The following is a 27,764-nucleotide window of genomic DNA, read 5'->3' as shown; positions in this document are numbered from 1 at the left end:
ATTTAAATTATGGACATCAGAGTCACAGTTAAGTAACACTGTACAGCGTTTGACAAGCTGTGACTTGGATCTAAGGTTTGACTCCACTTCTGTTATACCTTCCTTGAAGTTACCCTCTACCCAACCTGATTTTTCCATACATCAACAGTCACAGGAATTCACCACTAAACACTAACTAACACAAAAGTGAATAACAATCAAACTCAGAACTTGATCATCTGTCATTACAAAAAATTAAATTGTTAGTTATCTTTTAAACATGTTCAAATGAGTTGTGCATGTGAGGCTCACTCTTAAAAAGAACAGGTGACATGATTTCATATATCACAACAATGTCTATGTGAAAGTTACACTAGTGACTGGCTACATAATTTACTCACATCAGTTTTTCCCAACACTTAATTGGAAAAAATAAACAAAAAAATCAATAACAACTACTTTTAGATATACTGCATCAAATAAAAGTTTGGATGACTAAAAAACATGACCAGATCTTGAATCCCTGTACTTAAACCCAGTACTTAGCAAGGGGCTAGAGCAGTGCTGCCCAACCTCAGTCCTGTGGCCCCCTGTGACTGCAGGTTTTTGTTCCAACCAGCTTCTGTTTTTAATTGGACTCCTGGGCTAATTAAGTGATGTGTTATTTCTGTGTTTTGGGAACAATATAGAAACTAGAAAACTAAGTTTGGTAAAAAAAAACCTATATATATATATATATATATATATATATATATATATATATATATATATATATATATATATATATATATATATATATATATATACATATATATATTCAAATTTACCAAGCAGTTATATGAGAATAATGTATTTTTTTCTTTGTAACAATATTTCCATCTTTATTTTCATTCTACTTTTCTAGGTGTTCTAATTGTTTAATTAATCCATTATTTACTAATTAGTGGGTCTGATGCTAAAGTACTTGCAGCTTTTGATTATTCAGTGTTGTTTTCCAGCATGTCTGCTCTGCTCATTTTTAATTATCATTAATAAGATACAACGAAGGGGAAAAACTGCACAGAGAAAGGGCAAAATACAGTGAAATCAACAAAAGAGAGTTAAGCATTAAAATCTATAGTAAAAGACAAAATATTTCTAAATGTTTTATAAATGTAAAAATCATGCTGCTGTGCTTTTCTGAATGTAGAATAAAAGAAAAACAATACCAGCTAATTAAATGAGATCAGTGCTATCAGGAGTTGTCACTGATTAGGAATCTGCTTGGAACAAAAACCTACAGCCACAGTGTGCCCCCATGACCGAGGTTGGGAAACACTGGGCTAGACAGAAAGCAACAAAGTTGCAAATCTTCTGAATTGTATGGAAATAGTGTGTTAAAAAGTATAAAAAAGCTCTCTTTATAGACCACTCAAACTACTATCCTAGATCTACAGCAGTAATCCTCAAGATCTGTTGACAATCTAACAAATTGGAATTCTAAACAACAATAAAAAATACCTAAAGAAACTAGCACTGCAGACAGGGTTCACATCCTGGGTCCTCCCAGCATGGAGTTTGCATGTTCCTCCTGTGTCTGCACGGGTTTTCTTAAGGTGCTCCGCTTTCCTCACACAATCCAAAGATATGCAGGTTAGGTAAATTGGTAATCCTAAATTGGCTCTAAAGTGTGTGTGTGTGCCTGTGTGTTTGCCCTGCAGTGGAATGGCACCTTATCTGGGGTTTGTTCCTGCACTATGCTAGCTGGGATAGGCTCCTTGCAGACCCCATGAACATGTTCAGGACTAAGTGAGTAGTAAACAACCGACTTTATGAACTTCTTTAATGATAAATCTGACAATAAAAGTTCCCAGATTTCAGCATCACCTCACAAACTTAAAATTTGATTAGCAAACCCTGCCTCATCTTGTGTACACCACTGTAGTAGCTTTAACTTGGTAACAGAATGGAAAGTTGTACCTTTAATTTCTAAAATGAAATCTAGTACTTGTTCTTTAGACCCAGCATCAACGAAACTAGTAAAATGCTCAATAGATGTTATGGCAGCACCCATTATGAATAGTTCATTACTGATTGACTCAGATCCTGATGAACTAAAAGTGTTAGTTTTCAGACCATTACTTAAAAAGCCAGAGTTACTCCCACATACGCTTAATAATTATGGACCCATTTCAAATGTAACTTTTCTCTCTAAAAGAGCTGAAAAAGTAGCAGCCACGCAGCTCCAGTCTCACCTTTCACATCACAGTTTGAGAAATTCCAGGGTGGCTTCTGCACTGGTCATAATACAGAAACAGCACTTAACTCATCATGTAAACAACATTCTGATACCATCTGATGAAGGAAATTCCACAGCAATTATGTTGTTAAACTTAAGAGCAGAGTTTAACACAATTGACCATTCTATTTTATTACAGAGGCTGGAAAATTACAATGGGTTCACAAGCACTGTGCTTGCCTGGTTTAATTGTTATTTATCAAATTGTTACTAGTATGTACATAAATGTGCTGACAGTACTCCATCATTACACTCAGAAGTTAAATATGGTGTCCTGCAGAACGCAGTACTGGGACATTTACTGTTTTCACTTTACATGCTTCCATTGTGAACTACCACTAGAAAACATAACATTAATTTTCACTCACATGTAGATGACACCCAATTACACCTTTCTTTTAGACGTTACTCCAGTGCTGTGCTTAATAAATTAGTGGATAAATAAGTGGATGCATAAGATCTACTTGTCTATGAATACAGAAAAAACAGAAATGCTAGTTATTGGTGGGAATGATGCCAGTCGCAACAACATTCTGTCACTTCTAACTCATTTAGAATCATCATTAGTTTTACTGAATCTGCATCAATTTAGGTGTTATTTTTGACACTAGCATGTCATTTAAAACACATATTAGAAAACTATCCAAAACATGTTTTTTCCATCTTTGAAATGCTGGAAGATTAGTTTTCTAAATATTTAAGATATTGAGAAGTGAATTCATACATTTATTTCATTACAGTAGGATCACAGTAAGACTACTGTAATGTGTCATTCACTGTTTGTTCAAATCATTCTTTAAACAGCTTTCAGTTATTTTACAATGCTGCTGCAATAATAATTACACAAAGCTGAAAATGTAAACACATAACTCCAGTTCTCAAGTCCTTACACTCGCTTCCAGTTAAACTTAGAGCTGATTTCAAATTCCTAAACTTAACTTATAAAGCCTTGAATGGCTTTAGACATCAAGGGAGTAAATGCAATAGTTTTACACCTTAAATCCATTTTTATATGCAAAAATCAGGTTATAAATATGCACAATGCAAATAACGTATAAGCAAAGCAGCATAACCTGCAGCATACAGAAGTTTTAAAGAAAGCTTAAAGGTGAAGGATACATTGTCATTCACAATCTAAAATATATTTCCACCCATGTAAAAATGATTGCAAATCCCCTCCAAAGCAGCCAGTCTGTGCTTTTCTCATATTTGTGTCTGAGGTCTGAGGGAGAATGGAGGAGGTAGGAGAGAGCAGAAAGGAGGTAGGATGGAGGAAGAGGAATGGAGGATGGTGCTTTGTTAAAAGACGGTATGTGGACAAAGTTTTTGTCAGAGGTCAGATTCCATTTTGAAAGAGGTAGGAGGGTTGATGGAGTTTTAAAGGAGAGAGAATGGACGTATTGTCGGAAAATAGATGCTGTTTTAAAAGAGACAGAAGGCAGGATGGAGTTTTGAATGATGGAGTTTTGTCAGAGGGAGGAGGATGTGCTAAAATTGACAGCATAGTTATGGAGCTGCAGCGTCATGATCCTAAATGGTGAATTTCGAGAAGAGGCTGGTTATGTGGGTGCAAGAATGATGAACAAAGGGCAGAACATGAAGCAACAGGCCATCAAAGCACAAGGAAGACATGCAACAATATTTCAAGTAAATCTCTTTATCATGCATGTCACTCAGTTATGAGAATATTTTACTCATAATCCCTTTTGGTTAATCAGTCTTTATGCACTCACATGCTAGTGAGCAATATAGGGAAACTGTGCAGCCAAGTCTATAAAGCAAGTATGATAAACAATAGCATTATCTGTTAAGCAACTGGGGCTGTGAGGGCAAAAATGGCAAAAGTTAATTGTATATTATTGCCATTTACCGTGATATACATAAAGTAATAATTAATGGATACTTTGTTATGGATTTTAAAAAAAGCAGGGGACAAGATGAACCATTCCACTACCGTTTCAGTAACAGTTACAAGTGAAAGGAATCATAATTACAAGCAGCATTATGATAAAAAGAAATAGAATATAATGTTTCAAATATTGGAAGAACTTTTTAGCAGATTAAATAGGGAGGATAGTTGCTATAATGGCGGGGAGGGGACAGCAACACAACCAAATCAGAGAATGTTTAGTGCTATATGCAGGAAGCATCTAAAAACTACAGTTAAATGTGGTTCTTTCTTTTCAGGCCAAAATAATTTTAGGATTGAAAAAGTGAGAAAGCATAGTAATAGACTGTTTACTACTCAGCCTGCAATATCTAACAAATGCAGATGAATTACTGAGTCATTTCATGAAATGTACAACTTGGAAACAAAATACACATTGATGCAGCAGGTAACACTTTTCAACTGACAGGACTTGCTACGGCTGAGAAAATGGCCTAAAATATTAATCAGCTTGTTGATCACATTTGATAGTTTGAATGTTCCAACAACACTCCTGTCACAAATTTTCAAATGTTCAACCTTAGAAAATGGACATAAACCTTTCGAAATCAGGGGGCTATACTCCATTACAAACATATCTTATGCAGTCACAGGGAGGAATCTGAAAAAAATATGATGTTCACCATTGACCAAAATGTTCTCTGGCTACTTAACAGGTATACTGGAGGATGTGAAAATGCTACTTACTATTAGCTCATACACTGCAGAGTGTTAAGTTTCTTTGTCAGGCCTAAACTTCATCTTTACTAATATAAGGACCCTCTTAATAGTCCAAGCATAACAGATTTTAATGCAGCTGTATACAGAGATCACTGGCTATGGACAACTAAAGATGCAAAGGACATATTGCACCTCAGAATAGCAATGAAGGTCAAACTGGACAGAGAAAATAATTGGTAAGACCTAAATTAGGTCTAAAAACAAAATACAACATTAAGTATTTCAGTTCATTTTTGATAAAAGATTTTTGTGTAAATTGGAAAAAGACTACACATCAAAATGATATAATCCTTTAAAAATAATCTATTTTCTAATATATTCTCATCCATGATGCTGGCTGTGTTTATATTGTGATAGAAGAGTGTACACTCGTGTACAGCAAAATTTTACAAATAAATGTTGCTGTAGAAAGTTGCAGATAATCCTTCATTTGATATACTATATAAAGCCGGGCTACCAAAAAGCGTATCTGCACAACCAGGTTTGCAAAGTGGTTAGCTCAGCCAGTTACCATATGCATTTACAATCTGTTCACCCCTGATCATTTTTGCACTAGAATAACAATGAGTATCATCAGTGTCAGCCCCTGCTTTTCTCCACACCCTGTCTTCTCTGTACTGTGCCAATAATCTTCTTTCCCGCTATTCTACCCATCACAGCATGTATATATACTTTTATTAAGATATTAATCAAAAGCAGACTAACTAGTATTTGAGATGGTGTCTTTATCTCTGCCCAGTTCACAGCAGCAGAGGCTCTTGTTTCAATGCTCCTGTTAGGATCTTTGTCATGTACTGTACACATTACCTTTAAGAATTCAATTTCTGTTTCTTCACTGGAAAGCCCCACGTTTCTGGCATGCAGTCTTGAAAGCTCATTTTTTAAATATACCAAATCCATTTTCTCCATTACACTTTTTGGAATATAATGTTCCAACTGAAAAAAGTTTTGCCCATATACCTTAGAGAAAAAAGAAAATGTAATCTGTTTTTATGGCTTTTGTTAAATCAATCAGTAATTATATTGCATTGCACATCATCACTAACTGTTTTACAAGCAAATGCAGTAATACACACTTGTAAAAATGCCACTACAGTATATATGAAAAACAATCAATTTTACAACTTTGCCGCAGATATATACATTCCAGTATTATAAAGGAATGCTACTCACATTTTCCTTCCAAACTATGGTATAAATATCTTTGGCATAGTATTCTAATTGAAGGTTATATTTATTCTATTGGTGAATAAATGTCAAAAATACACAAAAAGAAACTAAGTGCCTAATGAAAAACAGAGAGCATACAGTTACATACAGTACCTCTGGGATATAGTCCCCAAATTCAGACTGCAAGGCCAAAGACCCAAGCTGTAAAGCTGTTTCATCGCTGCAGTAGATCCTTTCTTCAAGGATGTCTTTTCGCATTTGTAAGTAATACTGGTGCCATGTCAATCTGTGCCTTTAGAAAAAAAGAGTAATTAAATTAAATGACAAATACTAAGAAAAATCAAGTATATCTAACAGAGTAAGAATTACGAAATGAGACAACATGCAACATTTGCAGTTACTGAGTAGAAAAAATTGGACTTCTGAAGCTGATGACAGCATGCATTTATATTTTACATTACAACACTTTGTAGAAATGAGAAACTTTCTTATTGATGCTGAGACAGAGAGAGACTGCAGAGTAAAGAGTGAATATGCACTTTAGGTACACCAACCAAAGGTGACTTAAAAAAATAAAATATTGCATTAGAACATTAGAACAATCTAGATGAGAACAGGCGATTCAGGCCAACAAAGCTCACCAGTTCTTTTCAATTAATTCTTCCGAAATATCAAGTCTAATTCTGATGGTCGATAATATTATATAATATCACACTCTGTAACCTATTCCATCAGTCTATGGTTCTGAGGGTAAAGAAAAACTTTTTGTGTGAAATTTACTCTTAAAAAATTTCCTACAGTGCCCACGTGTTCTTGTTGAATTAATTTTAAAGTTTTCATCATTTTAAACGCTTCAATCTTGTCTCCAGTTAATCTCTTTTTACTTAAATGTTCAGCTCTTTAAATCTTTCCTCAAAACGTATCCCCTGTACTCTTTTCTGGTCTTTTTCTAGCGCTGCTATGTTCTTTTTCATAGTCTGGAAACCAAAACTGTGCACAGTACTCTGGATGAGGTCTAATCATTGCGTTATAAATCTTGAACATAACCTCCTTTGACTTCTGCTCTACACATCATGCTATGTAACCTAACATTCTGACAGTCTGGAGGTTGATAGTGACAAGTCCACTGTGACTTCTAAATCCTTCTTATAAGATGTACTTTCAATTTTCCGACTTCCCATTGTGTGTTCAAACCTTCAAACTTCCTACGTGTAATACTTTACATTCACTTACAGAGAGCAGATTTATTTGCAAACAGGTATGTGCAGCAAAATAGGCAAAGGGTTTCAAGTACCTGCCTGCCTTTTGATCTTATCACAAACTACTGTCCCAGTAATTTCTTTCTGTCATGAAACTGATAACCACTTTGGTTAACACCACACTCTCACAATTCCAACGTTTTTCAGTTCAAACGCAGTCTCAATCATTATTTGTGTAAAATTTACACATTCATCCCACATCCCCATAGGTTTTTCGTTAACACTTTAGTTTAGGTACTGCAAAAAAACCATCTATTTTTCATTTAACATGTAACATGTAATTTAACATGTAATGTAATAACATGTAATTTCATGTAACAAGACCTTAACAAAGGTTTCATTTAGTCTCCATAACACTTATAGAACATCAGCAGTTATTCACCTTTGTGCATTGTGGCATATTGACATGATGGTAAAATTACTTGGTAATATAAAGGATTCACAGATCTTATATGTAATATCAAGAAATATGCGTCTCAGTTAAGCCACCTCAGACCACTCCAAAGAGAAGTTGTGTTAGTCGGCCATATTGCAGAGGTGAATAAACATTTTACTGATGCTTTGTAAGTGTTATGAAGAAGTGTTTCTTAAAGTCTTGCTTTCTTAATGTCTTGATTAATGAAAGTAAATGAGTAATAGATGCATTTTTACAGTACCTAATCTAAAGTGTTACAGTTTTTTCTCCAGGACCCCAGATTTCCTCCCATAACATACAGATAGATAAAAGCAGATTCACTACACATATTGTACATTCTGTTTTGATATGGACATTAGCCTCCTTAGAATTATGTTTATCCAAAGAAAAAAGTAGAGAAGCTTGGATTTTTTTTAACAACAAAAAGTTATTACACATATCAGGAACATGTAAATACCAAAACATCAACTGGTGTCTACTGCTGTACTGATGCAGATTTAATGGATGTGCATCATGTGATACATTTTGAAACACCAAAGCACATAGGCACTGTTTGAGCAGATATCAAAAGATTTTTTTTTGTAATACAGTATGTCTTCTGTAGCTTACTCATGACAGAGTAGAATGTCCGTGCTTGACCTATATGATCAACACCACCCATTGTGTTATTGTAGCCTACCAAGGAGCAAGGCATAGTGACTTTCAAATTTCCCCTGGCATTAACATTGACAGTTGCTGCACTGTGAACAGTGCATAGGAGTAGACAAATCTCTTGATCTACCACTTGATTGCCAGCCTTGTACCTTTCTGCCATATAGCTACTGCCACTACTGTTACACTGTAGCATGGCACGTTCATGTGACCTGAATGATCAGGCATATCACAGTAGTTCAGTATTATAGTGCTGTATGCTTCAGTTTTTCTTTGAAGCAAAATCTCAAGCAGTTCGGGGTTATATAAATGGTCAATTTTTATGCAGTAACCTTGGTCAAACAAAGGGTCCATCAGTGACAGGACAGATGATGTAGTGACACTGTACTCACTGTACTTGCCATCCCACCTGGCCCCTCTTCCAGTGTAAAGTACCAAGCTCCATATGTACCCAGAAGCTTGCTTCACACAGCCTGTAAAACTTGATACCGAATCGTGCCTATTTGGATGAGATGTAATGTATTCCATAACTGGCTTCCTTTTAGCCCATGAAACATTTGTCAGGAACATGCACCTTCTTCATATTTTGATGATTGCCTGATACACATCCAACAGTTAGTACAGTTTTGGTGCTGGGTGATTGTCTTCATCATAGTCATCATCCATCCATTCATCCATTACCCAACCCACTATATCCTAACTACAGGGTCACGAGGGTCAGCTGGGCACAAGGCAGGAAACAAACCCTGGGCAGGGCGCCAGCCCACAACAGCATAGTCATCATTTTTAGTGAATTTCACAATGAGTGAAAAATGACACTTAATAATAACTTCACCAAAAATAGGTGTTAGCAACAACTATTTTGTGGACCAGTACAATCTCTGAACTGCTTTACCCACTATGCCCTGCAGTAACAAAAGTCTGAAAAATACTACTGTACACCTACCACAGCTACTGTGACATGGAAATGGTTTACTGTATCTTTTTGCACACTGCTCAGCATAGCATTTCAACTATTTTGTCCACCAGACTATCACTGACAAATTTTAAATAATCCAGATAATCATGTTCAGCAGACATATTTAGGAAAGGGTTTCCTGTAAATAGGCAATGAGGAAATTCAGGATTTTCAGCAGTAGTATGAAGAAAACACTAAATACTTACATCACTGAAACTTTGCAAGTCAGAATCTACTGAACAGGTGTCAGTTTCACTGTATATTCAACATCTGAGACTAATTGACATTATTATCACTATAGTTTGATATGAGCAATAGTTCAGTTTCAGTTTGTTGTAAAAATGGCTCTACAGTATTTTGTGCCATTGTGTTTTTGGTTGAAGGCTCCACCCCACTTATAATTATTGATGAGTTACTGTAGAGTTACCATAAAGTGGCAGAATGCATAGAAATATATTCATGATTTTTTGCATTATGATGTTATTTCTTCCACTAGATGGCAGCAGAATACTATCCTGAGAGTTATTTGAGTTTAACACAGTAAAGCAGATCATTATACATCGCCCCAAGTCTGACTAGAGCTGAACCGTACTTACACAGAATTCCAAGCCCAGGGCATACTCTGAGTTAATGCCAAGGAGGTTAAACAACAAAGAGCTTACTCTGTTCATGCCCATCCTCAATAGCCCACTAACCTTTTGTACAATGAAGGAAAACTGGAATACTAAAAAAAAAAAAACACATAAAATTGAAGATGACTTCAAATAGATAATGTCTGGGTCCAACATTCTGGATCTGACAGGCAACAGTGCAATACACCGCACACCACCATATTTTTGAATATTACAAATCTGCTTCAGTATGCTTCAAAATAACTTCTTATCCTTTAAGATATATCTCAAAATTATGTCATGTAAAATATGTATATTCTGAATTTGTATACTTTATTTTATGTTACTTTAAAAGAGGAAGGACATTATTCTGGTATATTTTTGAGATCTTACAATTAATTTAAGATATAATAAAGTAGGTTTTAGTTTATTTTAGGATCCATCCATCCAATCATGTTCCAAATCCACCTATCCAGAGCAGGGTAGCAGGCAAGCTGCAGCCTATCCAAGCAAGCATCGGGTACAAGCTGGAAACAATCCCTGAACAGGATGCTAGCCCATCACAGATTAATTTTAAAATATAATTATATTAAGATAATTCTTAATATCTTTGAATGCATTTGAGATGTCTTAAAATAGGGAGGAAATTAATCCAAAACAACTCAGGATGCATTTCACATTTTTTAAATGGATTTGAAATTTCTCAAAATTAAATTAAGGTTACTTCAAAATATGTCCAAATACAATTCCATTACTTATTCCTTTTCCACCACTTAATGCAAACAGGGTCATGGGGGGCAGCGAAGTCCATACATCCCTTTCCCTAGCCACACTGGTACTACTCATACTATGGGATATCAAGGCATTCCCAGGCCATTTGTGATCCTCTTAGCAAGCCCTGGGGTCTCACTCCAGCTGGTCTTGCCCATAAAACCTCCACAGAGAGGCATCGTGGAGGCACCCATTTTAGATGCCCTAAACACCTCAATTGTTTCCTCTTGATGTGGACGGTCAGCAGCTCTACTCCTATCCTCTCCCGGATATCTGTGATTCTCACTGTCTCTAAAGGACAGCCCAGCCACTCAATAGAGAAAGTTAATTTTGGCTGCTTGTACTTGTGATCTCGTCGTTTCGGTCATTACCTAATGCTCATGACCATAGGTGAGGGCAGGAAAACATAGATCAACATAGATCAGCCCGTTCTTCACAAAACAGATCAATATTGTGACCGCATAACTGCACTCTCCATTCTTCAATCAATCGTACCATCCTCTTTCCCTTTACTTGTGAACAAGACCATGAGATACTTCAACTCCTCCACCTCAGGCAGTAGCTCTCTCAGAGAGGACAGTAAACCTTTTTTCTATTGAGGACCATGGCCAGATTCAGAGGTGCTGATCCTTATCCCAAATGCTTCACAATTGGTCGCAAACTGTCCCAATGCTTGCCAGAGTTCATAGTCCGATGAAGTCAACAGGATCACATTGTTTACAAAAAGCAGTTCTAAGGCCACCAAATGGCACCCCTCCCCTCTCTGGCTGCACCTTGATATACTGTCCATGAAAATCACAAACAGGATAGGAGACAAAATACAATTAGGATCGAAAAATGGTTAAGGTACGAAAATGTGAAACAGATGTTCAGATATCTAAAAATAAACATACAGGCCTTGTGAAAATTATGACTTTAAGATAACTGGAGGCACAGTATCTTGCAATTAGCTGCACATAAGATAAGCCTTTAGAAAAAAATATACACATATACATACTGTACATATAAATTTCAGTTTTAACTGAAGAAGAGCAAGCCCTGGTGTATACTTACTGAATAAAGCTAATATGATCCACAAAATATTTTATTCTAAGAAAAAGAACAAATCGAACTGATGGTGACTTCTTCCAGCCTTCTGGAGCAACTTTAGATAATCTGGTCTCATGGTCCAGAAAGAAATATTCATTATCTGTAAAAACACAATATTAAATTATCTTTACTGTTAAAATAATTAGGGGAAATGGTCACAAAATATCTGCTCAACAAAATGTATTCCTGCTCAGTAATTTAAAATATTATTTCAAATAAATTATTATAAAATCATTTTTGATATATAATAATCAAATTAGAAATTGTTTGGTCTTTATACACTTGCATTATTATAAAGAAAATGGCGGACAAATGTATGGAATATTTACTTAATTATTTTGTAATTGAAAAATCACTTTTTCCCCTCAGATTTAACATTATTGACATTTGTAATAGATGTTTAGGTACATACTGAATCTCTAATCATATGCAATACATTTATTTTGAAAATATTGTGAAATATAAGAAAAAGCACCTACCATCAGTGAAAGCGAGACCAAAGTAGAAATTTTCGACTAGATTTGCGTGTGCTACAACCATGTCAAACACATCTCGAGCTTTAGATTTAATATCACACTTCACATCAATACATTGTTCATTTGGCATAATAATGTCAATACACCTCTGTGTTGCACCAGACTTCCCCTTCTTTGTCTGTAAGAAGGCAGAGCAAATTGGTACATTTACACTTCTGTATGTCAGCATAAAATATTCAAGCTATACTGTCTGTATATAAAGCAATTCCATAAGTAATATGTAATTACCATAGAATTAAAGAACACATATTTTAATATATCGTTGTGAAAAAGTATTTGTACCCTTTCTGATTTCTTCCACTTTTTACAATCTTTGACAATAAACGATTTCAGGTCTTCAACCAAAATCTCAAACTAGATAAAGGACACCTAAATGAACAAACACCACACTTTTTTAAAACTTATTTCAGAATATCAGATTCTTCAACTGATAATAGACTCTATTTGAACTTCAGTATCACACTTCATAATAGTAATGGTACATAGCTAATATAAAAAGTAAAATGCACCAAAAAATAAAAACACTTTAACATGTATTTCTGAAACTGGTACATATCAAATGACCAACAGCAGCAATGAAAGCTGTCTAGTATATCTTGTAGAATATGTGATTGTGTTAATATTAAGATAAGCGATATTATGTAAGTATTTCAAAATAATATTTTTCATGCGAAACAGTGCTGTTATGTATGTAGTAAGTCTAAGGCCAAGCTTCCTGCTGAGTAGTGCTGATCAGCGAAATTCGGCAAAGCGCCTCTCGCAAGGAACATGATGTGTTCGCCAATGACGTTCACTGAATATTTTTCTGGAAATTTGCCATGCAGTCAGCTTAGACAAACCTTTTTTCCTGTTACTCCATGATGCTTTTGCCAGCATGACATCACACAGCTGTAATAGCCATGTGCAGAAGTTTCATGCATGCGTATTGTAAGATACCTTGTATACATGATATCACAGCAATAAAAGTACACAAGCCAGATTTCCACTGTGCATGGATAAAAAAAAAAAAACTTTTTATTTAAGGGGTACATTAGCTGATCATAATGAGAACTGCTGCCAGATGTGTAACACTGATATCTCTGTGTTCACAGCATAGCACCACAGCTAGAAGTCTTAACAAGCCTTAAAGGAGCCCTCCCTCTCCTCTCAGGGGACCCTGTGAAATAATAATAAAAGATTTATTGCTATTCATAAAACATTGCTTTCTTCTTTATGAAAGAAAAAAGCGTGAAATATTTATACAGATACATGGGCAACAAAAAAATGTCAGCTGCGACCAGAGTTGTAATTTCAAACAATGGAGAGAACCAGTTCCACACTGTCGCTTTGTGGTACAGCTAATGTGTGCCCCAGGAATATCTTATCAGTGCAATGAATATATATTTTATTTACTCATTGTGATATTTTGCAACATTTGTTGTAGTTTGTTTGTCATATTTTTTCTGGCTACATTTTTCATTGTTTGAGGAACAGTTAGCACTGATGCCTCAGAGCACAAATCACATTTGTGGCAGCAATTATTCATCCAGCATAGTTGGCAGATACACTTTCATAGTCATCAGGAACTTTTACAAGACCACTACACCACTATAATCCAGTCAAAACTAGTTTGTTCTTCTGTCCCCTTTAACTTCAGCGTATGCCGTGTAGTTCAGTGAAGTTCCTGAACACTTCTGTAATTTCACAGAACTCACAGTGAAGCAAATTCTGCAGAGTTTGATCATCACTACTGCCGAGTATACTGGAGTTCATGGATTAAATAAAAAGGATGATAGTCCACTTACATTGCTATGAGAGTTATGTCTCATGACATAACTCTAAATCAAAATGTCAATGTCATATACTATATGGAGCTAAATTACAAAACATATATCTGTTAAAAGTTATATTGTGTACTGTGATCTCACATAGATCTAAAAAGGTTTTTTGGAAACCTAATGAATAAAGAAATAATAGTAACTAAACGAATAATGATAAGCTCTCAGGTTTTCTGGGATTTAGAAAGCACCCCTGTACATACAGTAAGTGACTTCCTCTGAGACAACCTTTTGTATTGGATTAGCTTTTCATCCAACACACTTATTAGTGCTTGGCTGGGCTCTGGCTGGCAACAACCCTGAATAGGACAGACAAATCTGGAAAGATTGATGGCTAAACAGGAAAGCATAAAAGACTACAATAAAAGAAAGAGTAACACAGTAAAACATGATGCAGACACCCATATAATTCTATAGGATGTGCCCCCTGAATGGCATTTCAACAGAAATTATATTAATTTTGTCAAGACGTCAGCTGCATTTGGCACCTATAAATCAGAACTTGGCTTCTGCTCATTCTGACCTCTCAAAAACTGTAGGCACAATTACATTTGTACAGGAGGATAATGTTTTACCACAATTGATCCAGGCAATTCCAAATTAACTTTCTTCTCTCCAGCTGCATGAATAAACTCTGGTCCTAAGTGCTAATAAAAAGAAAAAAAAATGAATCAAAAAATTATACTTCATATGTTACAATGATCATTATTAACTTTGCAAGTGCATTCTCTGTTGTTTTATTGAATATTTACAAACCATACCTTTTTGCAAAAACAATCATATACAGTATGTCCAGATATTTTCCATTGCATTCAGACTAGTGTGGCGCTGAGGTGTCACCCATTGTACAGTTGCGCTCGGGTCCTAATTTGGGATTTTGAGGTGGTTTGTCATGTGGGAGGTGTGGCAACACGCAGTATCAGTGCATGCTGCCAACATCTGTCTCTCTCTCTCTCTCTCTCTCTTTGTCTTAACAATGTTAACCATATCATGTCATTTTGAGGTATTATCTTTAAACTCTGCATTTTTTATAGTTAAGTAGATGAATATTAAAATTCTAAAAATGACCTTGGTCTTCTTGGGTTTGCGTTTAATCATCAGAAGCTTTTTTTTTCTATTGCCCTGAATATTTTTACTACATTAACTGCATTTCCATATCACCCAACTAGGCAGTGATATACAGTTCCCTATATTCATCCACACAAAATACACTGTTATTCTTTTTTGAATCCAAATAGTCTGCTCTTCTGTAAATGACAGGTTAAAACACTAAAAACAAAAACCACAAACTTCCTCTCTAAAGCAGAAGGAAGCAAGTTAAAATTTTAATGTTACAGCATCATTTCATTAGAACATTAGAACACTCTAGACGAGAACAGGCCATTCAGCCCAACAAAGTCCTTTCCACTTATTTCTTCATCTTCATCAAGTCGAGTTTTGAAAGTCCCTAAAGTCTTACTGTCTACCACACTACTTGGTAGCTCCAAGTGTTTATTATTCTTTGTGTAAAGAAAAATTTCCTAATGTTTCTGCAAAATTTACCCTTAACAAGTTTCCAATTGTGTCCAGTGTTCTTCATGAACTCATTTTAAAATAACAGTCTCGATTAACTGTACTAATTCCCTTCATAATTTTATACACTTCAATCACCACCTCTTAATCTTCTTTTGCTTAAACTGTATAGGCTCAGCTCTTTTAATCTTCCCTCATAATTGAACCCCTGTAGCCCTGGAATCAGCCTAGTCGCTCTTCTCTGGACCTTTTCTAGCTGCTATGCCCTTTTGTAGCCTGGAGACCAAAACTGCACACAGTACTCAAGATGAGGCCTCACCAGTGCATTATAAAGGTTGAGCATAACCTCCTTGGACTTGTACTCCACATATCGTGCTATATAACCTAACATTCTGTTAGCCTTCTTAATGGCTTCTGAACGCTGTCAGGAAGTTGATAGCTTAGAGACCATTATGACTCCTAAATCCTTCTCATAAGGTGTACTCTCGATTTTCTGACCGCCAGTTGTGTATTCAAACCTAACATTTTTACTTCCTATGTGTAATACTTTACATTTACTAACATCAAATTTCATCTGCCACAAATCTGCCCAAGCCTGTATGCTATCCAAGTCATTCTGTAATGATATAACAAACTCCAAATTATGTGCTAATCCATATCTTTGTATCACCTGCAAACTTAACCAGCTTGTTACTTATATTCTTATCTAAATCATTTATATATACAGTATTAAAAATAGCAGCTGCCCTAGCACTAACCTCTGTGGAACACCACTCTTAACATCAGCCAGTTCTGATGAGGTTCCTCGCACCATCACCCTCTGCTTCCTGTGTCTGTGCCAATTCTGTACCCATCTAAAACATCACCCTGAACTCCCACTTCTTTTAATTTAATGCCCAACCTCTCATGTGGCACCTTATCAAATGCTTTCTTAAAGTCAAGATAAATAATATCATATGCTCTACTTTGATCAAATCCTTTTGTTGCCTCCTCATAGAATTCCAGCATGTTAGTAAAACATGACCTCCCTCTTCTGAACCCATGCTGACTGTTCAGAATAATTCCTGTCCTTGCCATGTGTTGCTCAATCTTATCTTAATAATTCCTTCCATTAATTTTCCTGTGATGCATGTTAGGCTTACTGGCCTATAGTTGCTTGGATCTGCCCTGTCACCCTTTTTATAAAATGGGATGATATTTGCCATTTTCCAGTCCTTCTGAATCTCTCCAGTGTGCATTGACTACCTAAAAATATGTGTCAAGGGTTTATATAAGAACTTGAGGATAAATATTATCTGGTCCTGGTTATTTGTTTGATTTCATCCTATTTAATCTGAGCAGTACTTCTCTCTCTACAATATCCAAATCCCTCAGTACCTCCTTAGTAGTCACGTTTACCTCTGGGAGGTTATCTACTTGTAAACACCTCAGAAAAATGTAAGTTTAGGGCATTTTCTATTTCATTGTCTGTATCTTTTAATTCCTCCTTTACTATTCCTGATGCACTTGACCTCCTCCTTGACTATTTATTTACTACTAAAATACTGAAAGAATCTCTTAGGGTCTTCATTCGCCTTATCTGCTATATTCCTCCCCAACTGTCTTTTAGCCTCCCTGATATCCTTCTTAATGGTTGCTCTCATGTTCTCAAATGCTCTATGATTCACTTTGCAGTTATTAGTCTTATATGCCTTATAAAGCAGATTTTTTCCTTTGCAACTTCTTTTTTAAATCTTTATTAATCCACCATTGAGTTTTATTAATTTTCTATTAATTCCAAATTTAGGTATGTATCTGTCCTGCATTACATTTAACACATTTTTAAACCTGTTCCACTGCTCCTCGACTGTCTCCACACTTAAAAGCTTATCCCAGTGTATCCAACTTAGACTTTGTTGCAGCCCGTCAAAATTAGCCCTACCAAAGTTCAACTTAACAATTTTAGTCTTTGCATCTGCACTCTTACAAAATACTGAGAATTGTATTATATTATGGTCACTTGACCCTAGTGGTTCAATCACCTCTACACCCTCAATTCTATCCTGATTATTACAAAATACTAAATCCAGACAGGCTTCACCCCGTATTGGTGCTTTAACATGCTGTGTTAAAAACAGTCACTGATTACTTCTAAAAACTCCTGCTCTTGTGCTCCTCCGTCTGCAAAGTTATCCCAGTTAATATTTGGATAATTAAACTCCCCCATGACTATAATATCTCCCTGTCAAACTTGCCTTTTTGATATTACTAAAAAGATGTGTGTTGAAATTACTGTCTGAATTGGGTGGTCTATAACACACTCCTAAAATAAGACCTCTTTCCCTAATATTTTCCAGGCGAAGCCACATGTCCTCACTAAGATGGGGCTCATCATCCAACTGAAGATGACTTACATTTAAACCCTGTTTGGCATAAACAGCAACCCCACCTCCTTTTCTGTTCTGTCTATCCTTCCTAAAAAATGTGTATCCCTCTATGTTACACTCATCCCTATCTTTGTTATTTAGCCAGGTTAACGTTATTGCTATAATATCATAATTATGCTCTGCTACATACAACTCCAACTCACTTACATTATTTTAGATATTTCTAGCGTTAAGGTAAGCTATTTTTAATGTGTTACTCCTTCTACATTTAAATGTTTACATAGAATTTGCATTACTATGCATTTTTATCTCTGCACCGTTGTTTGCACCTCCATGCATAGATCTAAATCTGGCCTGTCCTAAATTCGCTGTAGAGTATATTGCTAATCCCTTGTGATTGAGACACGTTGTTGTTGCTTATTGTCACCCAGCCAAATTCACTTGCAAAAGAAGTCATAAATTTTATCAAGATTGGAACATTTGAACAGGACAAGAAAGTTTCTGAAAGTAAAAGATGGCTATAATTTATTAGAAGACTTATACTTAGACACTTTTAGGATTCTTGCTGGTAGAGTTGTATATTTTACCTTCAAAAGAATTTAAGGCAGATGAACCACCTAAATGAATTCCACAATAAAAACATTTATTGACAATATTGCATGTAAAATTACTAATTAATGCATACTTCAAGAACGTAAAATGTATGACATTACATGATGGAATCTTTTGCACATTTTGAAAAATGAAAATTGAATTTTCCCACATTTAAAAAGCCATAATTGTTATTTGTAAGGCATTAATCATTCATATTAAGCTTATTTCTGTTAAGAAGCATTATTACTGAAATGTTGTTCATTTGTAAAATATTTTTTAAATAATTTCAGTAGGACAGACACATTTTAAAATGATGGTTTAACTGTATGTAATGTTAATATTTATTTTTATGTACAATATTTTTTTTAATCAGTGTCTACTATGAAAAAAGAAATAGCAATAAGGATTAACAATGATGATCTTTCTGGATCTCTTCGTTGTGGGAATTTTATTTATGCTTTCAGTGAAAGACATTATATACTATATATATATATCTATATATATATATATATATATCTATATATATATATATATATATATATATATATATATATATACTAATAAAAGGCAAAGCCCTCACTGACTCACTCGCTCATCACTAATTCTTCAACTTCCCGTGTAGGTAGAAGGCTGAAATTTGGCAGGCTCATTCCTTACATCTTACTTACAAAAGTTGAGCAAACTGATTTATGTACTTATTTCGGTGGTATGATGCCACTGTCGGCCGCCATATTGAACTTTCCAACATCACTAATTCTCCAACTTCCCGTGTAGGTAGAAGGCTGAAATTTGGCAGGCTCACTCCTTATATCTTACTTACAAAAGTTAAGCAGGTTTCATTTCAAAATTTTACGCGTAACCGTCATAACGGTCAACAACGTCCGCCATGTTAAACTTTCTTATTCATGGCCCCATCTTCACGAAATTTGGTAGGCGGCTTCCCTGCACTAACTTAAACCGATGTACGTACTTATTTTGGTGGTATAACGCCACTGTTGGCCGCCATATTGAACTTTCCAAAGTCACTAATTCTCCAACTTCCCGTGTAGGTAGAAGAGTGACCCCATCTTCGCGAAATTTGGTAGGCGGATTCCCTGCGCTAACCGAAACCGATGTAAGTACTTATTTCGGTGGTATGACGCCACTGTCGGCCGCCATATTGAACTTTCCAACGTCACTAATTCTCCAACTTCCTGTGTAGGTAGAAGGCTGAAATTTGGCAGGCTCATTCCTTACAGCTTACTTCTAAAAGTTAATCAGGTTTCATTTCCAAATTCTACGAGTAACGGTCATAACAGTCGACAACGTCCGCCATGTTGAAACTTCTTATTCATGGCCCCATCTTCACGAAATTTGGTAGGCGGCTTCCCTGCGCTAACTGAAACCGATGTACGTACTTATTTTGGTGGTATGATGCCACTGTCGGACGCCATATTGAACTTTCTAATGGTCTTTGTTACTTATAGGCCAATCTTCAAGAAATTTTGTACACGGGTTTCCAACGCTAACTGAATCTTGTTTACGTACATTTATACGTCCATAGCCTTCAGCTCGGTCACCGTGTGAGGCGGCATTGGGTCCCCCATCCCAACACCTCCCACATTGTTGGCTGCCTGCCTATATAAGGCCGTCCGTCTCTCCGGTCTCTACATTCCCTTCCTTGCTTCGTCACGGGATTCACGTCTCCCTGCTAATAACTACAGCCTTTTTATTTAATCCACGATTTCTCTGCTGTTTTATTGTTCATTTATTGTGATTATAGTTATTGTGTAGGTATTTTAGACTTACTTTACATTGTTCAGGTACCCATTTTCTTTATTGTTGCAACCGTACCCCATTAACATGTCTATCGAGGTGATCACCATTGATCAAAGAACTGTCACTTACCGAGTGGTTTCCATGCCCAGAGATGGCACCTGCCTTTTCCATTCTCTTTGTTACATATTGCACGGCCATATCAGGCTCACTCATGATATCCGGAGGAACATTGTGCCTTATGTATTGAATGACTGGGACAGGTTCAAGGTGTGGACTGATGACGGTGCAGGAGATAATTATACTACACAGGAGCATTATAAGAGTGAAATGCTTAAACCCTTCACCTATGGTTCTGCATGTGAGTTGATGGCTGCTGCTGAATTGTTTGGTTGTCGCTTTCAAGTGTACCGAAATGGCCAAATATTTTACACCTTTCGACAACTGCCAATGCCTCTTAAACATCTTAGATTCACAGGTGACGATTTCAGTAGTGGACACTTTGATGTTTATGAATGTTTAAACTCTCAAAAGCTGGATGTGAAGTTATCAATGAAACCGGTTGTATGCTTACAACGCTTGACAGATGCCGAATGTCACTTCAACAAAAGTCCTGCAAATACTGTCGTAATTGAAACAAACCATGAAACTCAAACCGATTATGACAGCAGCAATCCAAGCTGTGAGATTTGAGACAAGATTACTTTTCACATGGCCAACTGTACATTGCATGCTCAAGAGTAAGCTCAGTGCACAGCTTGGTCATATTACAACCGGAGGGCCGAACTGACAATGTGGTATACAAAGAGATCCTTAACAAATAATTTTTGGTATATTTTCCCTCAGTTTAAAAAGGTTTAATTTTCTTCTTAATAAACATTTTAAGGCAGTACTTCACCGCTGCGAAGCATAGGTATTTTGCTAGTATTATATATATATACATTGTGAGAGATGGCCGGCAGCCTATCCCAGCCAACACATCCAGGCCGCTAGATGGAGTCCTCCCTGCAGCATGGAGGTGCCCTGGAATCCCGCAGGGCATCATGGGAGATGGAGTGCGACTTCACAGCGCTGCTGTGTGCCGTGGGTGCCATCGAGTAACGCTGCAGGGAGAAGCAGGGATTTAAATTTTTCTTATAGCCCGGAAGTACTCCCAAGTCACGGGGACGGAAGAACAGAAGTACTTCCAGGCTGAAGAAAAATATAAGTCTTTATCTGACCAGGAAGTGTTATGGAATCACATGGACAAAAGGACAGGAGCACTTCCGGGTCAAGGACTATTTAAAGGACTGGTGCAGACCCAGCAAACTGAGCTGGAGTTGGGTGGTAGAGTGACGGAGCTGCTGGGAGGAGAGGACGATTGATTTATTGTATTTGATTATTGATTTATTGTTTATGGTGGTGTTAGTGGTGTCTACTGAGGCACAATATCGAAAAGAAGAAATGAAAATATTTCTAAGTGCTTTTACTTGGTGTCCTGGATGTTTGTCTGCAGGGTTTGAGGAGCGACAGCGCCCTCTAGTGTCACAACATGTTATCTTGATTGCATTTTAAAGACAGTGTGAAAATCACTTTACAACATAAGGTTTAACTAAAATACTCCTTGTGCAGTTCTTTTAGATATAATTCACCATGAAACATAATGTATAAAAAATGAGCAACCTGAATATTACATTTCATTCTTTTCAAATGTGATTTACAATAGCTTACTTATGAAACATTCTACAAAAAATAAAGAATGATAATAACACTGCTCATGATTTCCTTGCTTACTGCTCACTGAGTTCTCATGTTTCTAATTTAGGCATTATTTTGTTAAGATTCTAGTTTTGACATTTTGTTTAGTTTAATGGTTTTATTGTGGTGGCTCCCTTTAGTTTAGAAAACTTGGATTATAATAATAATAATAATAATAATACCAACTATTACTGAAATAAGATCTTGAAAGATGGCACCAGCCCAATATGTAAGATATGCAACAAACAAGAAGAGATAAAAAAGACCATCTAGTCTTGGGCTGCTCAGAGTTGGCCATAACAGAATACATACAGATATATTACAAAAAAGCAGCATACATGAGCCATCAACAGTAACTGAAAATGATGAGGCAACTATATTATGGGATATGCCAATACAAACTGATAAAGAAATCAAGACTAAAAGACCTGATATAACAGTGAAGGACAAGAATGAGAGATCTTCAATGCTCATCAACATGTCTGTCCCCACTGAAAGAAACACCTCCCTAAAAACTGCAGAAAAACTCTTCAAATATAAAGATCTTGATAAAGAAATTGTGAAAATGTGGGGTATGAAAGCCACAGTAATACTAGTGGTAATAGGTGGTCTCGGACCGCTCAAGAAAAGGATGGAAAACTCCATCAACAAAATCCCCGATAATATCAAGATACACGAGATCCAGAAGATCATCCTCCTTGGCACTGCTCATATACCGAGGAAAACTTTATCCCTCAAGGTAGCCCTAAACTCAAGGGATCAACTTGGCTTTATGAGTGAATAGAGCACGACTTTAAGAAAAGATAATATTAACATTATTAATAATAATAACAATAAAATTCACTTAAGCAGTGATTTTCCCATGTTCAAAGCACTCCACAAATATTTAAAAAGGTACAACACAAACAGAAGCCAGTAAAACCTCAATAAATAACATTGATAATAAGAACATTAATTCTTACATGTATTGTAATAATAAAACAAAGCATTTAAATATTTCTGGCTTTGACAGCTTTTTTGTTTATGGAATATCTGTTTTTGCTATATCAACAAGAGCACATTTTGTGTCAATGTACAGTACAGTATTTTTATTTCTAGTTCATTTATTTCATTATTTTTCTGCCTTTCTAGCTGAATTGTTATCCTCCAATTCTGTTCTTTGTTATTATTCTTTAGTTTTGGCTTTCCTTTCTTTTTAACAAACTATTCTCTATTCTCTTGGTTGTTTATTTTGTAAATTACTAATGTTTCTTTGTTCTTTTTTACTTTCATTTGTTATTATTGTTTCTGTAACTAAATTATTGCTAAATAAATTTAACAACTTAATTATACAATGCTGTGAAAAACGTTTTGCCACTTCCTGATTTCCTCTATTTTTGCTTATTTATAATACTTGTTTCTGATCTTGAAGCAAATATAGTAAGATACAACTTGAGTAAAAACAATACAGTTTTAAATTATCATTTGATTTACTGAAGAAAAAAGTTCTCTAACAACTATATTACCATGTGAAAAAGTAATTGCCCGTTTAGTCAATCAACCAATGAACTTTTGACGGACTGTAGTAATAAAACAGTTTAATTTAATTCATTAATGTAAAGCATAGTTATAACCATGTGTGCAGCATTTTCACCTTAAAGGTTTTGTGTAAAACAGTAACAAAATTAACCATTTGTGGTAAAGAAACTATTATGATGTATCAACCCTTTGATGTGTCAATGTTGACTTAAAGACTGTCTCACAACTTCAGGAATGTGACAGCCATATTCTATATAAACAATATTCTAATTATTTGATGTGGAAATGAATCTATTAATGGTGCATCTCAATAAATATTCTCTGTGCAGATAGGCATTTTGAGTTAAGATTTAACAGTGTAACAAAATACTGTTACTTATGGTTCCCAAAGCACTTTGTATATAAATCTTAGTCCAGGTTAGTATCTAATCTATTCTTTTAAAGAATCAGAAAGATACTAAATTAACTGGGGAATCTACCTAACTAAATTTAAATGATAATGGGTTAAATTAGGCTAGAAACAGCCAAGTTTTCTGCCAGCCCTATTGAATCTAAACTGTATTTAATGGGCAGGTATTTTGGGAGGATATTAGGTGGTTTTGGCCTTCCTCTTAGCTAATATCACAATAATAGTGAGCAAATTGGCAGGCACTACACAAATTGCTGTTCATTTACTTCATTAACCATTGCTTTCTTTTGCATATAATGCATAAGGCTCTAAATCAAACTTTGTTCAATTTTCTATGTAAACAAGTAATCTATAAAGTCTATAGGGTAAAGCTAAACAACTGTTAAAATACAGAGATCTGCATGGGTTGGATGCATAAGCAAACTTTGTATAAATGTTTTATAAAATTCAGAAAATTCCAGATGCTTAATTTTTTTTTTCAAAACAAACATACCTGTATAGGTAGAACCTTATAAAATTAAATCTAATGCTAAAAGAATGTACCTTTGGTTTTATGGGAAGAAATGTAGAAACACTTTCATGGAGCTTCATACTGTTGACCCGAGGAATCTCTAGGCAGGAACTTAGGTGTGGCCAATGACTGTTAACCACTGGGTTCTGAATCTGTTCAGCTGGACTGAAAAGAGTAACTTCCCATTAACATTTAATAATATGCATTAGAAACTTTCATCCATTCCCTTTATGTGTTTAGTTTACTCTGCCTTTACTGGGTTGTAAATCAGCAATCTGTCATGCACTGGATGCCAGTTTATTGCAGAACGCACTCATAAGCACACTTACTCAGAACCAAATTAAAGACACTATTGACATTTTTCTACATATCTTCAGGATGTGTGAAATAACAAGAAGACTGAAGGAAAAACCAAGAAAGAATTGAGAGAACATACAAACTCCACATAGGTATTGACCAGAAGTCTAGTACTGTACTGCAGCAGCAACAGGGCAGAGCAGGGCTAACACCACCATGCCTGCTGCATTAAAAATATAAAGTATTACTTCATGAAAATAATGTAACTGGGTACAATAATAATCCCAGTTACATGTAGTACAAGCAAAATCTGCTTCTTAAACTGATTTTTTTAAGTTTGTAAGTGAATGTTTAAATTATAATTCACAAATTCACCCAGGAGAAGTATTACATTCATTGGTATATTATAAATAATTATGTCATTGTGGTGAAAAAGAAGGCATTAACAATGAATGTATCTTTGTGAATTAGGTTCCTTGATTACATATGACTGAATTCAATGTCCATGTGCTCTCACACCATTGGATTTATCGAGAGGTTTACAATATCTCATGCAGGATTAATATTTTGTTTTGCTCCTGCATTCCAAACACATGCATATTCAGTTAACTGTTAATGTTACATTTCCTAAAGTCTGAGTGAATGTAAGCGTAAAGTACAGTATATGTACAAGTGTAACCTGCAGTGGCCTGGTGCCCCATTGAAACCTGGTTGCTGCTTTGTGTGAGAGATAATTCAGCCTCCCACAAATGGATAGCTGAAAGAAAGAATATTCCATGCAGGCTGAAATTGTCTTTTAATCAAGTTCAGAACTGCAAAAGGCAAATGTCATTGAATTACAGATTTTTTTTAATTAATCAAACTAATGTAAATCAAACACTATTCAAACCTATTTAAGAAAAAACAAACTATAACCATAAATTAAGAAATGCATGTCACTTCACTTCAATTTACAGTAAATATATTCTTAGGTATGGTAGACATGCCATGGTCTGAAATACTGGTGAATTCAGCCAATGGCCTGGGAATTCTTTTTCTTGCTCACACTAAAATTTACTAAGCCAAATTCAGACTGTTTATTTTAACAATATTTCTGTGCTTCAGGTTTGTATTGCCTACATATTTTTCATTTTAGTCAAGTCAAATCAATTTCTAGAACAAATTTAAAAACAACAAAATGTGACCAAAGTGCTGTATAGCACTGTACATAGATATATAAAGCAAATAAAGACACCAAATATAAATGCATACATACAAGTTTAAAAAGCTAAGGCAAAAATATAGGCTTTCAAGCAGGATTTAAAAATGACCAAAGTTGGAGCTAACCTATATAAAATATAAAAAGGTAGACTATTCCAAAGCTTAGGGGAAGCTACTGTAAAAGCACAGTCCCCTCTAAGCTTATGTCTAGAATTTGGCACAACCTACAACTGCTGGTCAGAGGACCTCAGTGATCATGAAGGAGAGTAGTGAGGATGTAAGAGGTCAGTAACATAAAAGGGTGCTAATCCATTTAGGGACTTAAAAACAAACAGTAAAATTTTAAACTCAATCCTGTAGCAAACAAGAAGCCAGTGAAGAGAAGCTAAGACTGGTGCGATGTGATTCTATTTTCGTGTGCCTGTTAGAAGCATGCAGCAGCATTCTGGTTGAGCTGATCATGAGCTGATCACCTACCTAGCAATTGAAAGAAATATTGTGTTTTTTAAAAAATGGATCCTAAGACGCACTGTGAAAAAACAACAGACCCCAGAACAGATCCTTGAGGGACCCCACAGGTAATTGGAGTAGAGGATGAGGAGAAATCTCCCATGCTGACTGAAAAGCTTCTGCCTGTGAGGTATAATCTGAACCATTTCAAAGCCGTTTCTTGTATACCATCATATTGCTCAAGACAGGCAATAAGGATGTCATGGTCAACTGTATCAGTTGCTGTACTTAGATCTAACAGCAACACAACAGAATCCACAGAGTCACTTTAGAACCCTTAATAGTGCAGACTCTTTGCTATACTGTTTCATAAAACCAGACTGAAATACTTAAAAAATGGCACTTTCATTTAAATAAGTTTGTAGCTATAGAAAGGCAACCTTCACCAGAATGTTGGAGAGATAGGGCAACTTGGAGATGGTTCTGAAGTCTGACAGTTCAGTAAAATACAGATTTGATTTTTTAATAAACAGCATGTTTACAAAAGGTTGGGACTGAACCAGTCTTAGGATAACTATTTATAATGTCCAAAATGCTAGGCCCAACCACTTCAAAAACATGTTCAAGAAGACGAGTGGGAACACTATTTAGCAGACAAGTTGTGGGTTTAAGGTGAATAAATAGCTCTGCCAAAAAAGGGAAAGATACTGGCTAAAACGGATGAAAAACAGATGTACATGTAGGAGGGACAGACAGGTCATCAACAAAGTGAGTAATGCAGGATCTGTTTTATGAATATTCAAATACTCTTTTTGCTTATTTATAATGTTTTAACTGTATCTTTTAAAAGCCAAGCAAAATAAATTGCCTTAAAAACAATATGTTCCCATACAGTCATGGTCATGACAAAACATGCTAATCACTCAACATTTTTGAAAGGTTTTCTTTTTGCCTTTAAATGCATTCTGTGAGTTGTAACCTTTGAATCCAATGACTAATATGACTAACAACTAGTTCTTCTTTGATCTTGGCAGAGAATGCATGTGTTACATATTCTCTAATAAGTGCTGTTGAATAAATTCTATTAGAGCAAAGAACATTTTCAGACTTTTAATATACCCTGCACATGGATGGGCAGTTAAATTTATCATTTTTAATTGTAGACATTTTTACGCGACCTGTTCAATTGGAAGATTTTGACCTTTTGAACAGC

At 35.6% G+C, this 27,764-nt stretch overlaps 1 protein-coding gene across 1 annotated transcript in view; it reads right to left on the bottom strand.

Annotated features, from left to right (window-relative positions):
• The window catches only part of ptpn20 (protein tyrosine phosphatase non-receptor type 20), a 219,501-nt gene that overhangs the window by 116,721 nt on the left and 75,016 nt on the right, over positions 1–27,764 (bottom strand). The window contains 7 exon segments of the mRNA XM_039735251.1: positions 5,733–5,885; positions 6,249–6,387; positions 11,814–11,949; positions 12,329–12,503; positions 14,778–14,849; positions 24,637–24,769; positions 26,650–26,845. Of these exon segments, the coding sequence (XP_039591185.1) occupies positions 5,733–5,885; positions 6,249–6,387; positions 11,814–11,949; positions 12,329–12,503; positions 14,778–14,849; positions 24,637–24,769; positions 26,650–26,845 (1,004 nt within the window).

The sequence above is a fragment of the Polypterus senegalus genome, chromosome 1, assembly GCF_016835505.1.
Source record: "Polypterus senegalus isolate Bchr_013 chromosome 1, ASM1683550v1, whole genome shotgun sequence".
NCBI classification, from domain to species: domain Eukaryota; kingdom Metazoa; phylum Chordata; class Cladistia; order Polypteriformes; family Polypteridae; genus Polypterus; species Polypterus senegalus.
Note: the sequence above shows the minus strand (reverse complement) of the source record. Positions and strands in the feature narration are given on the sequence as shown.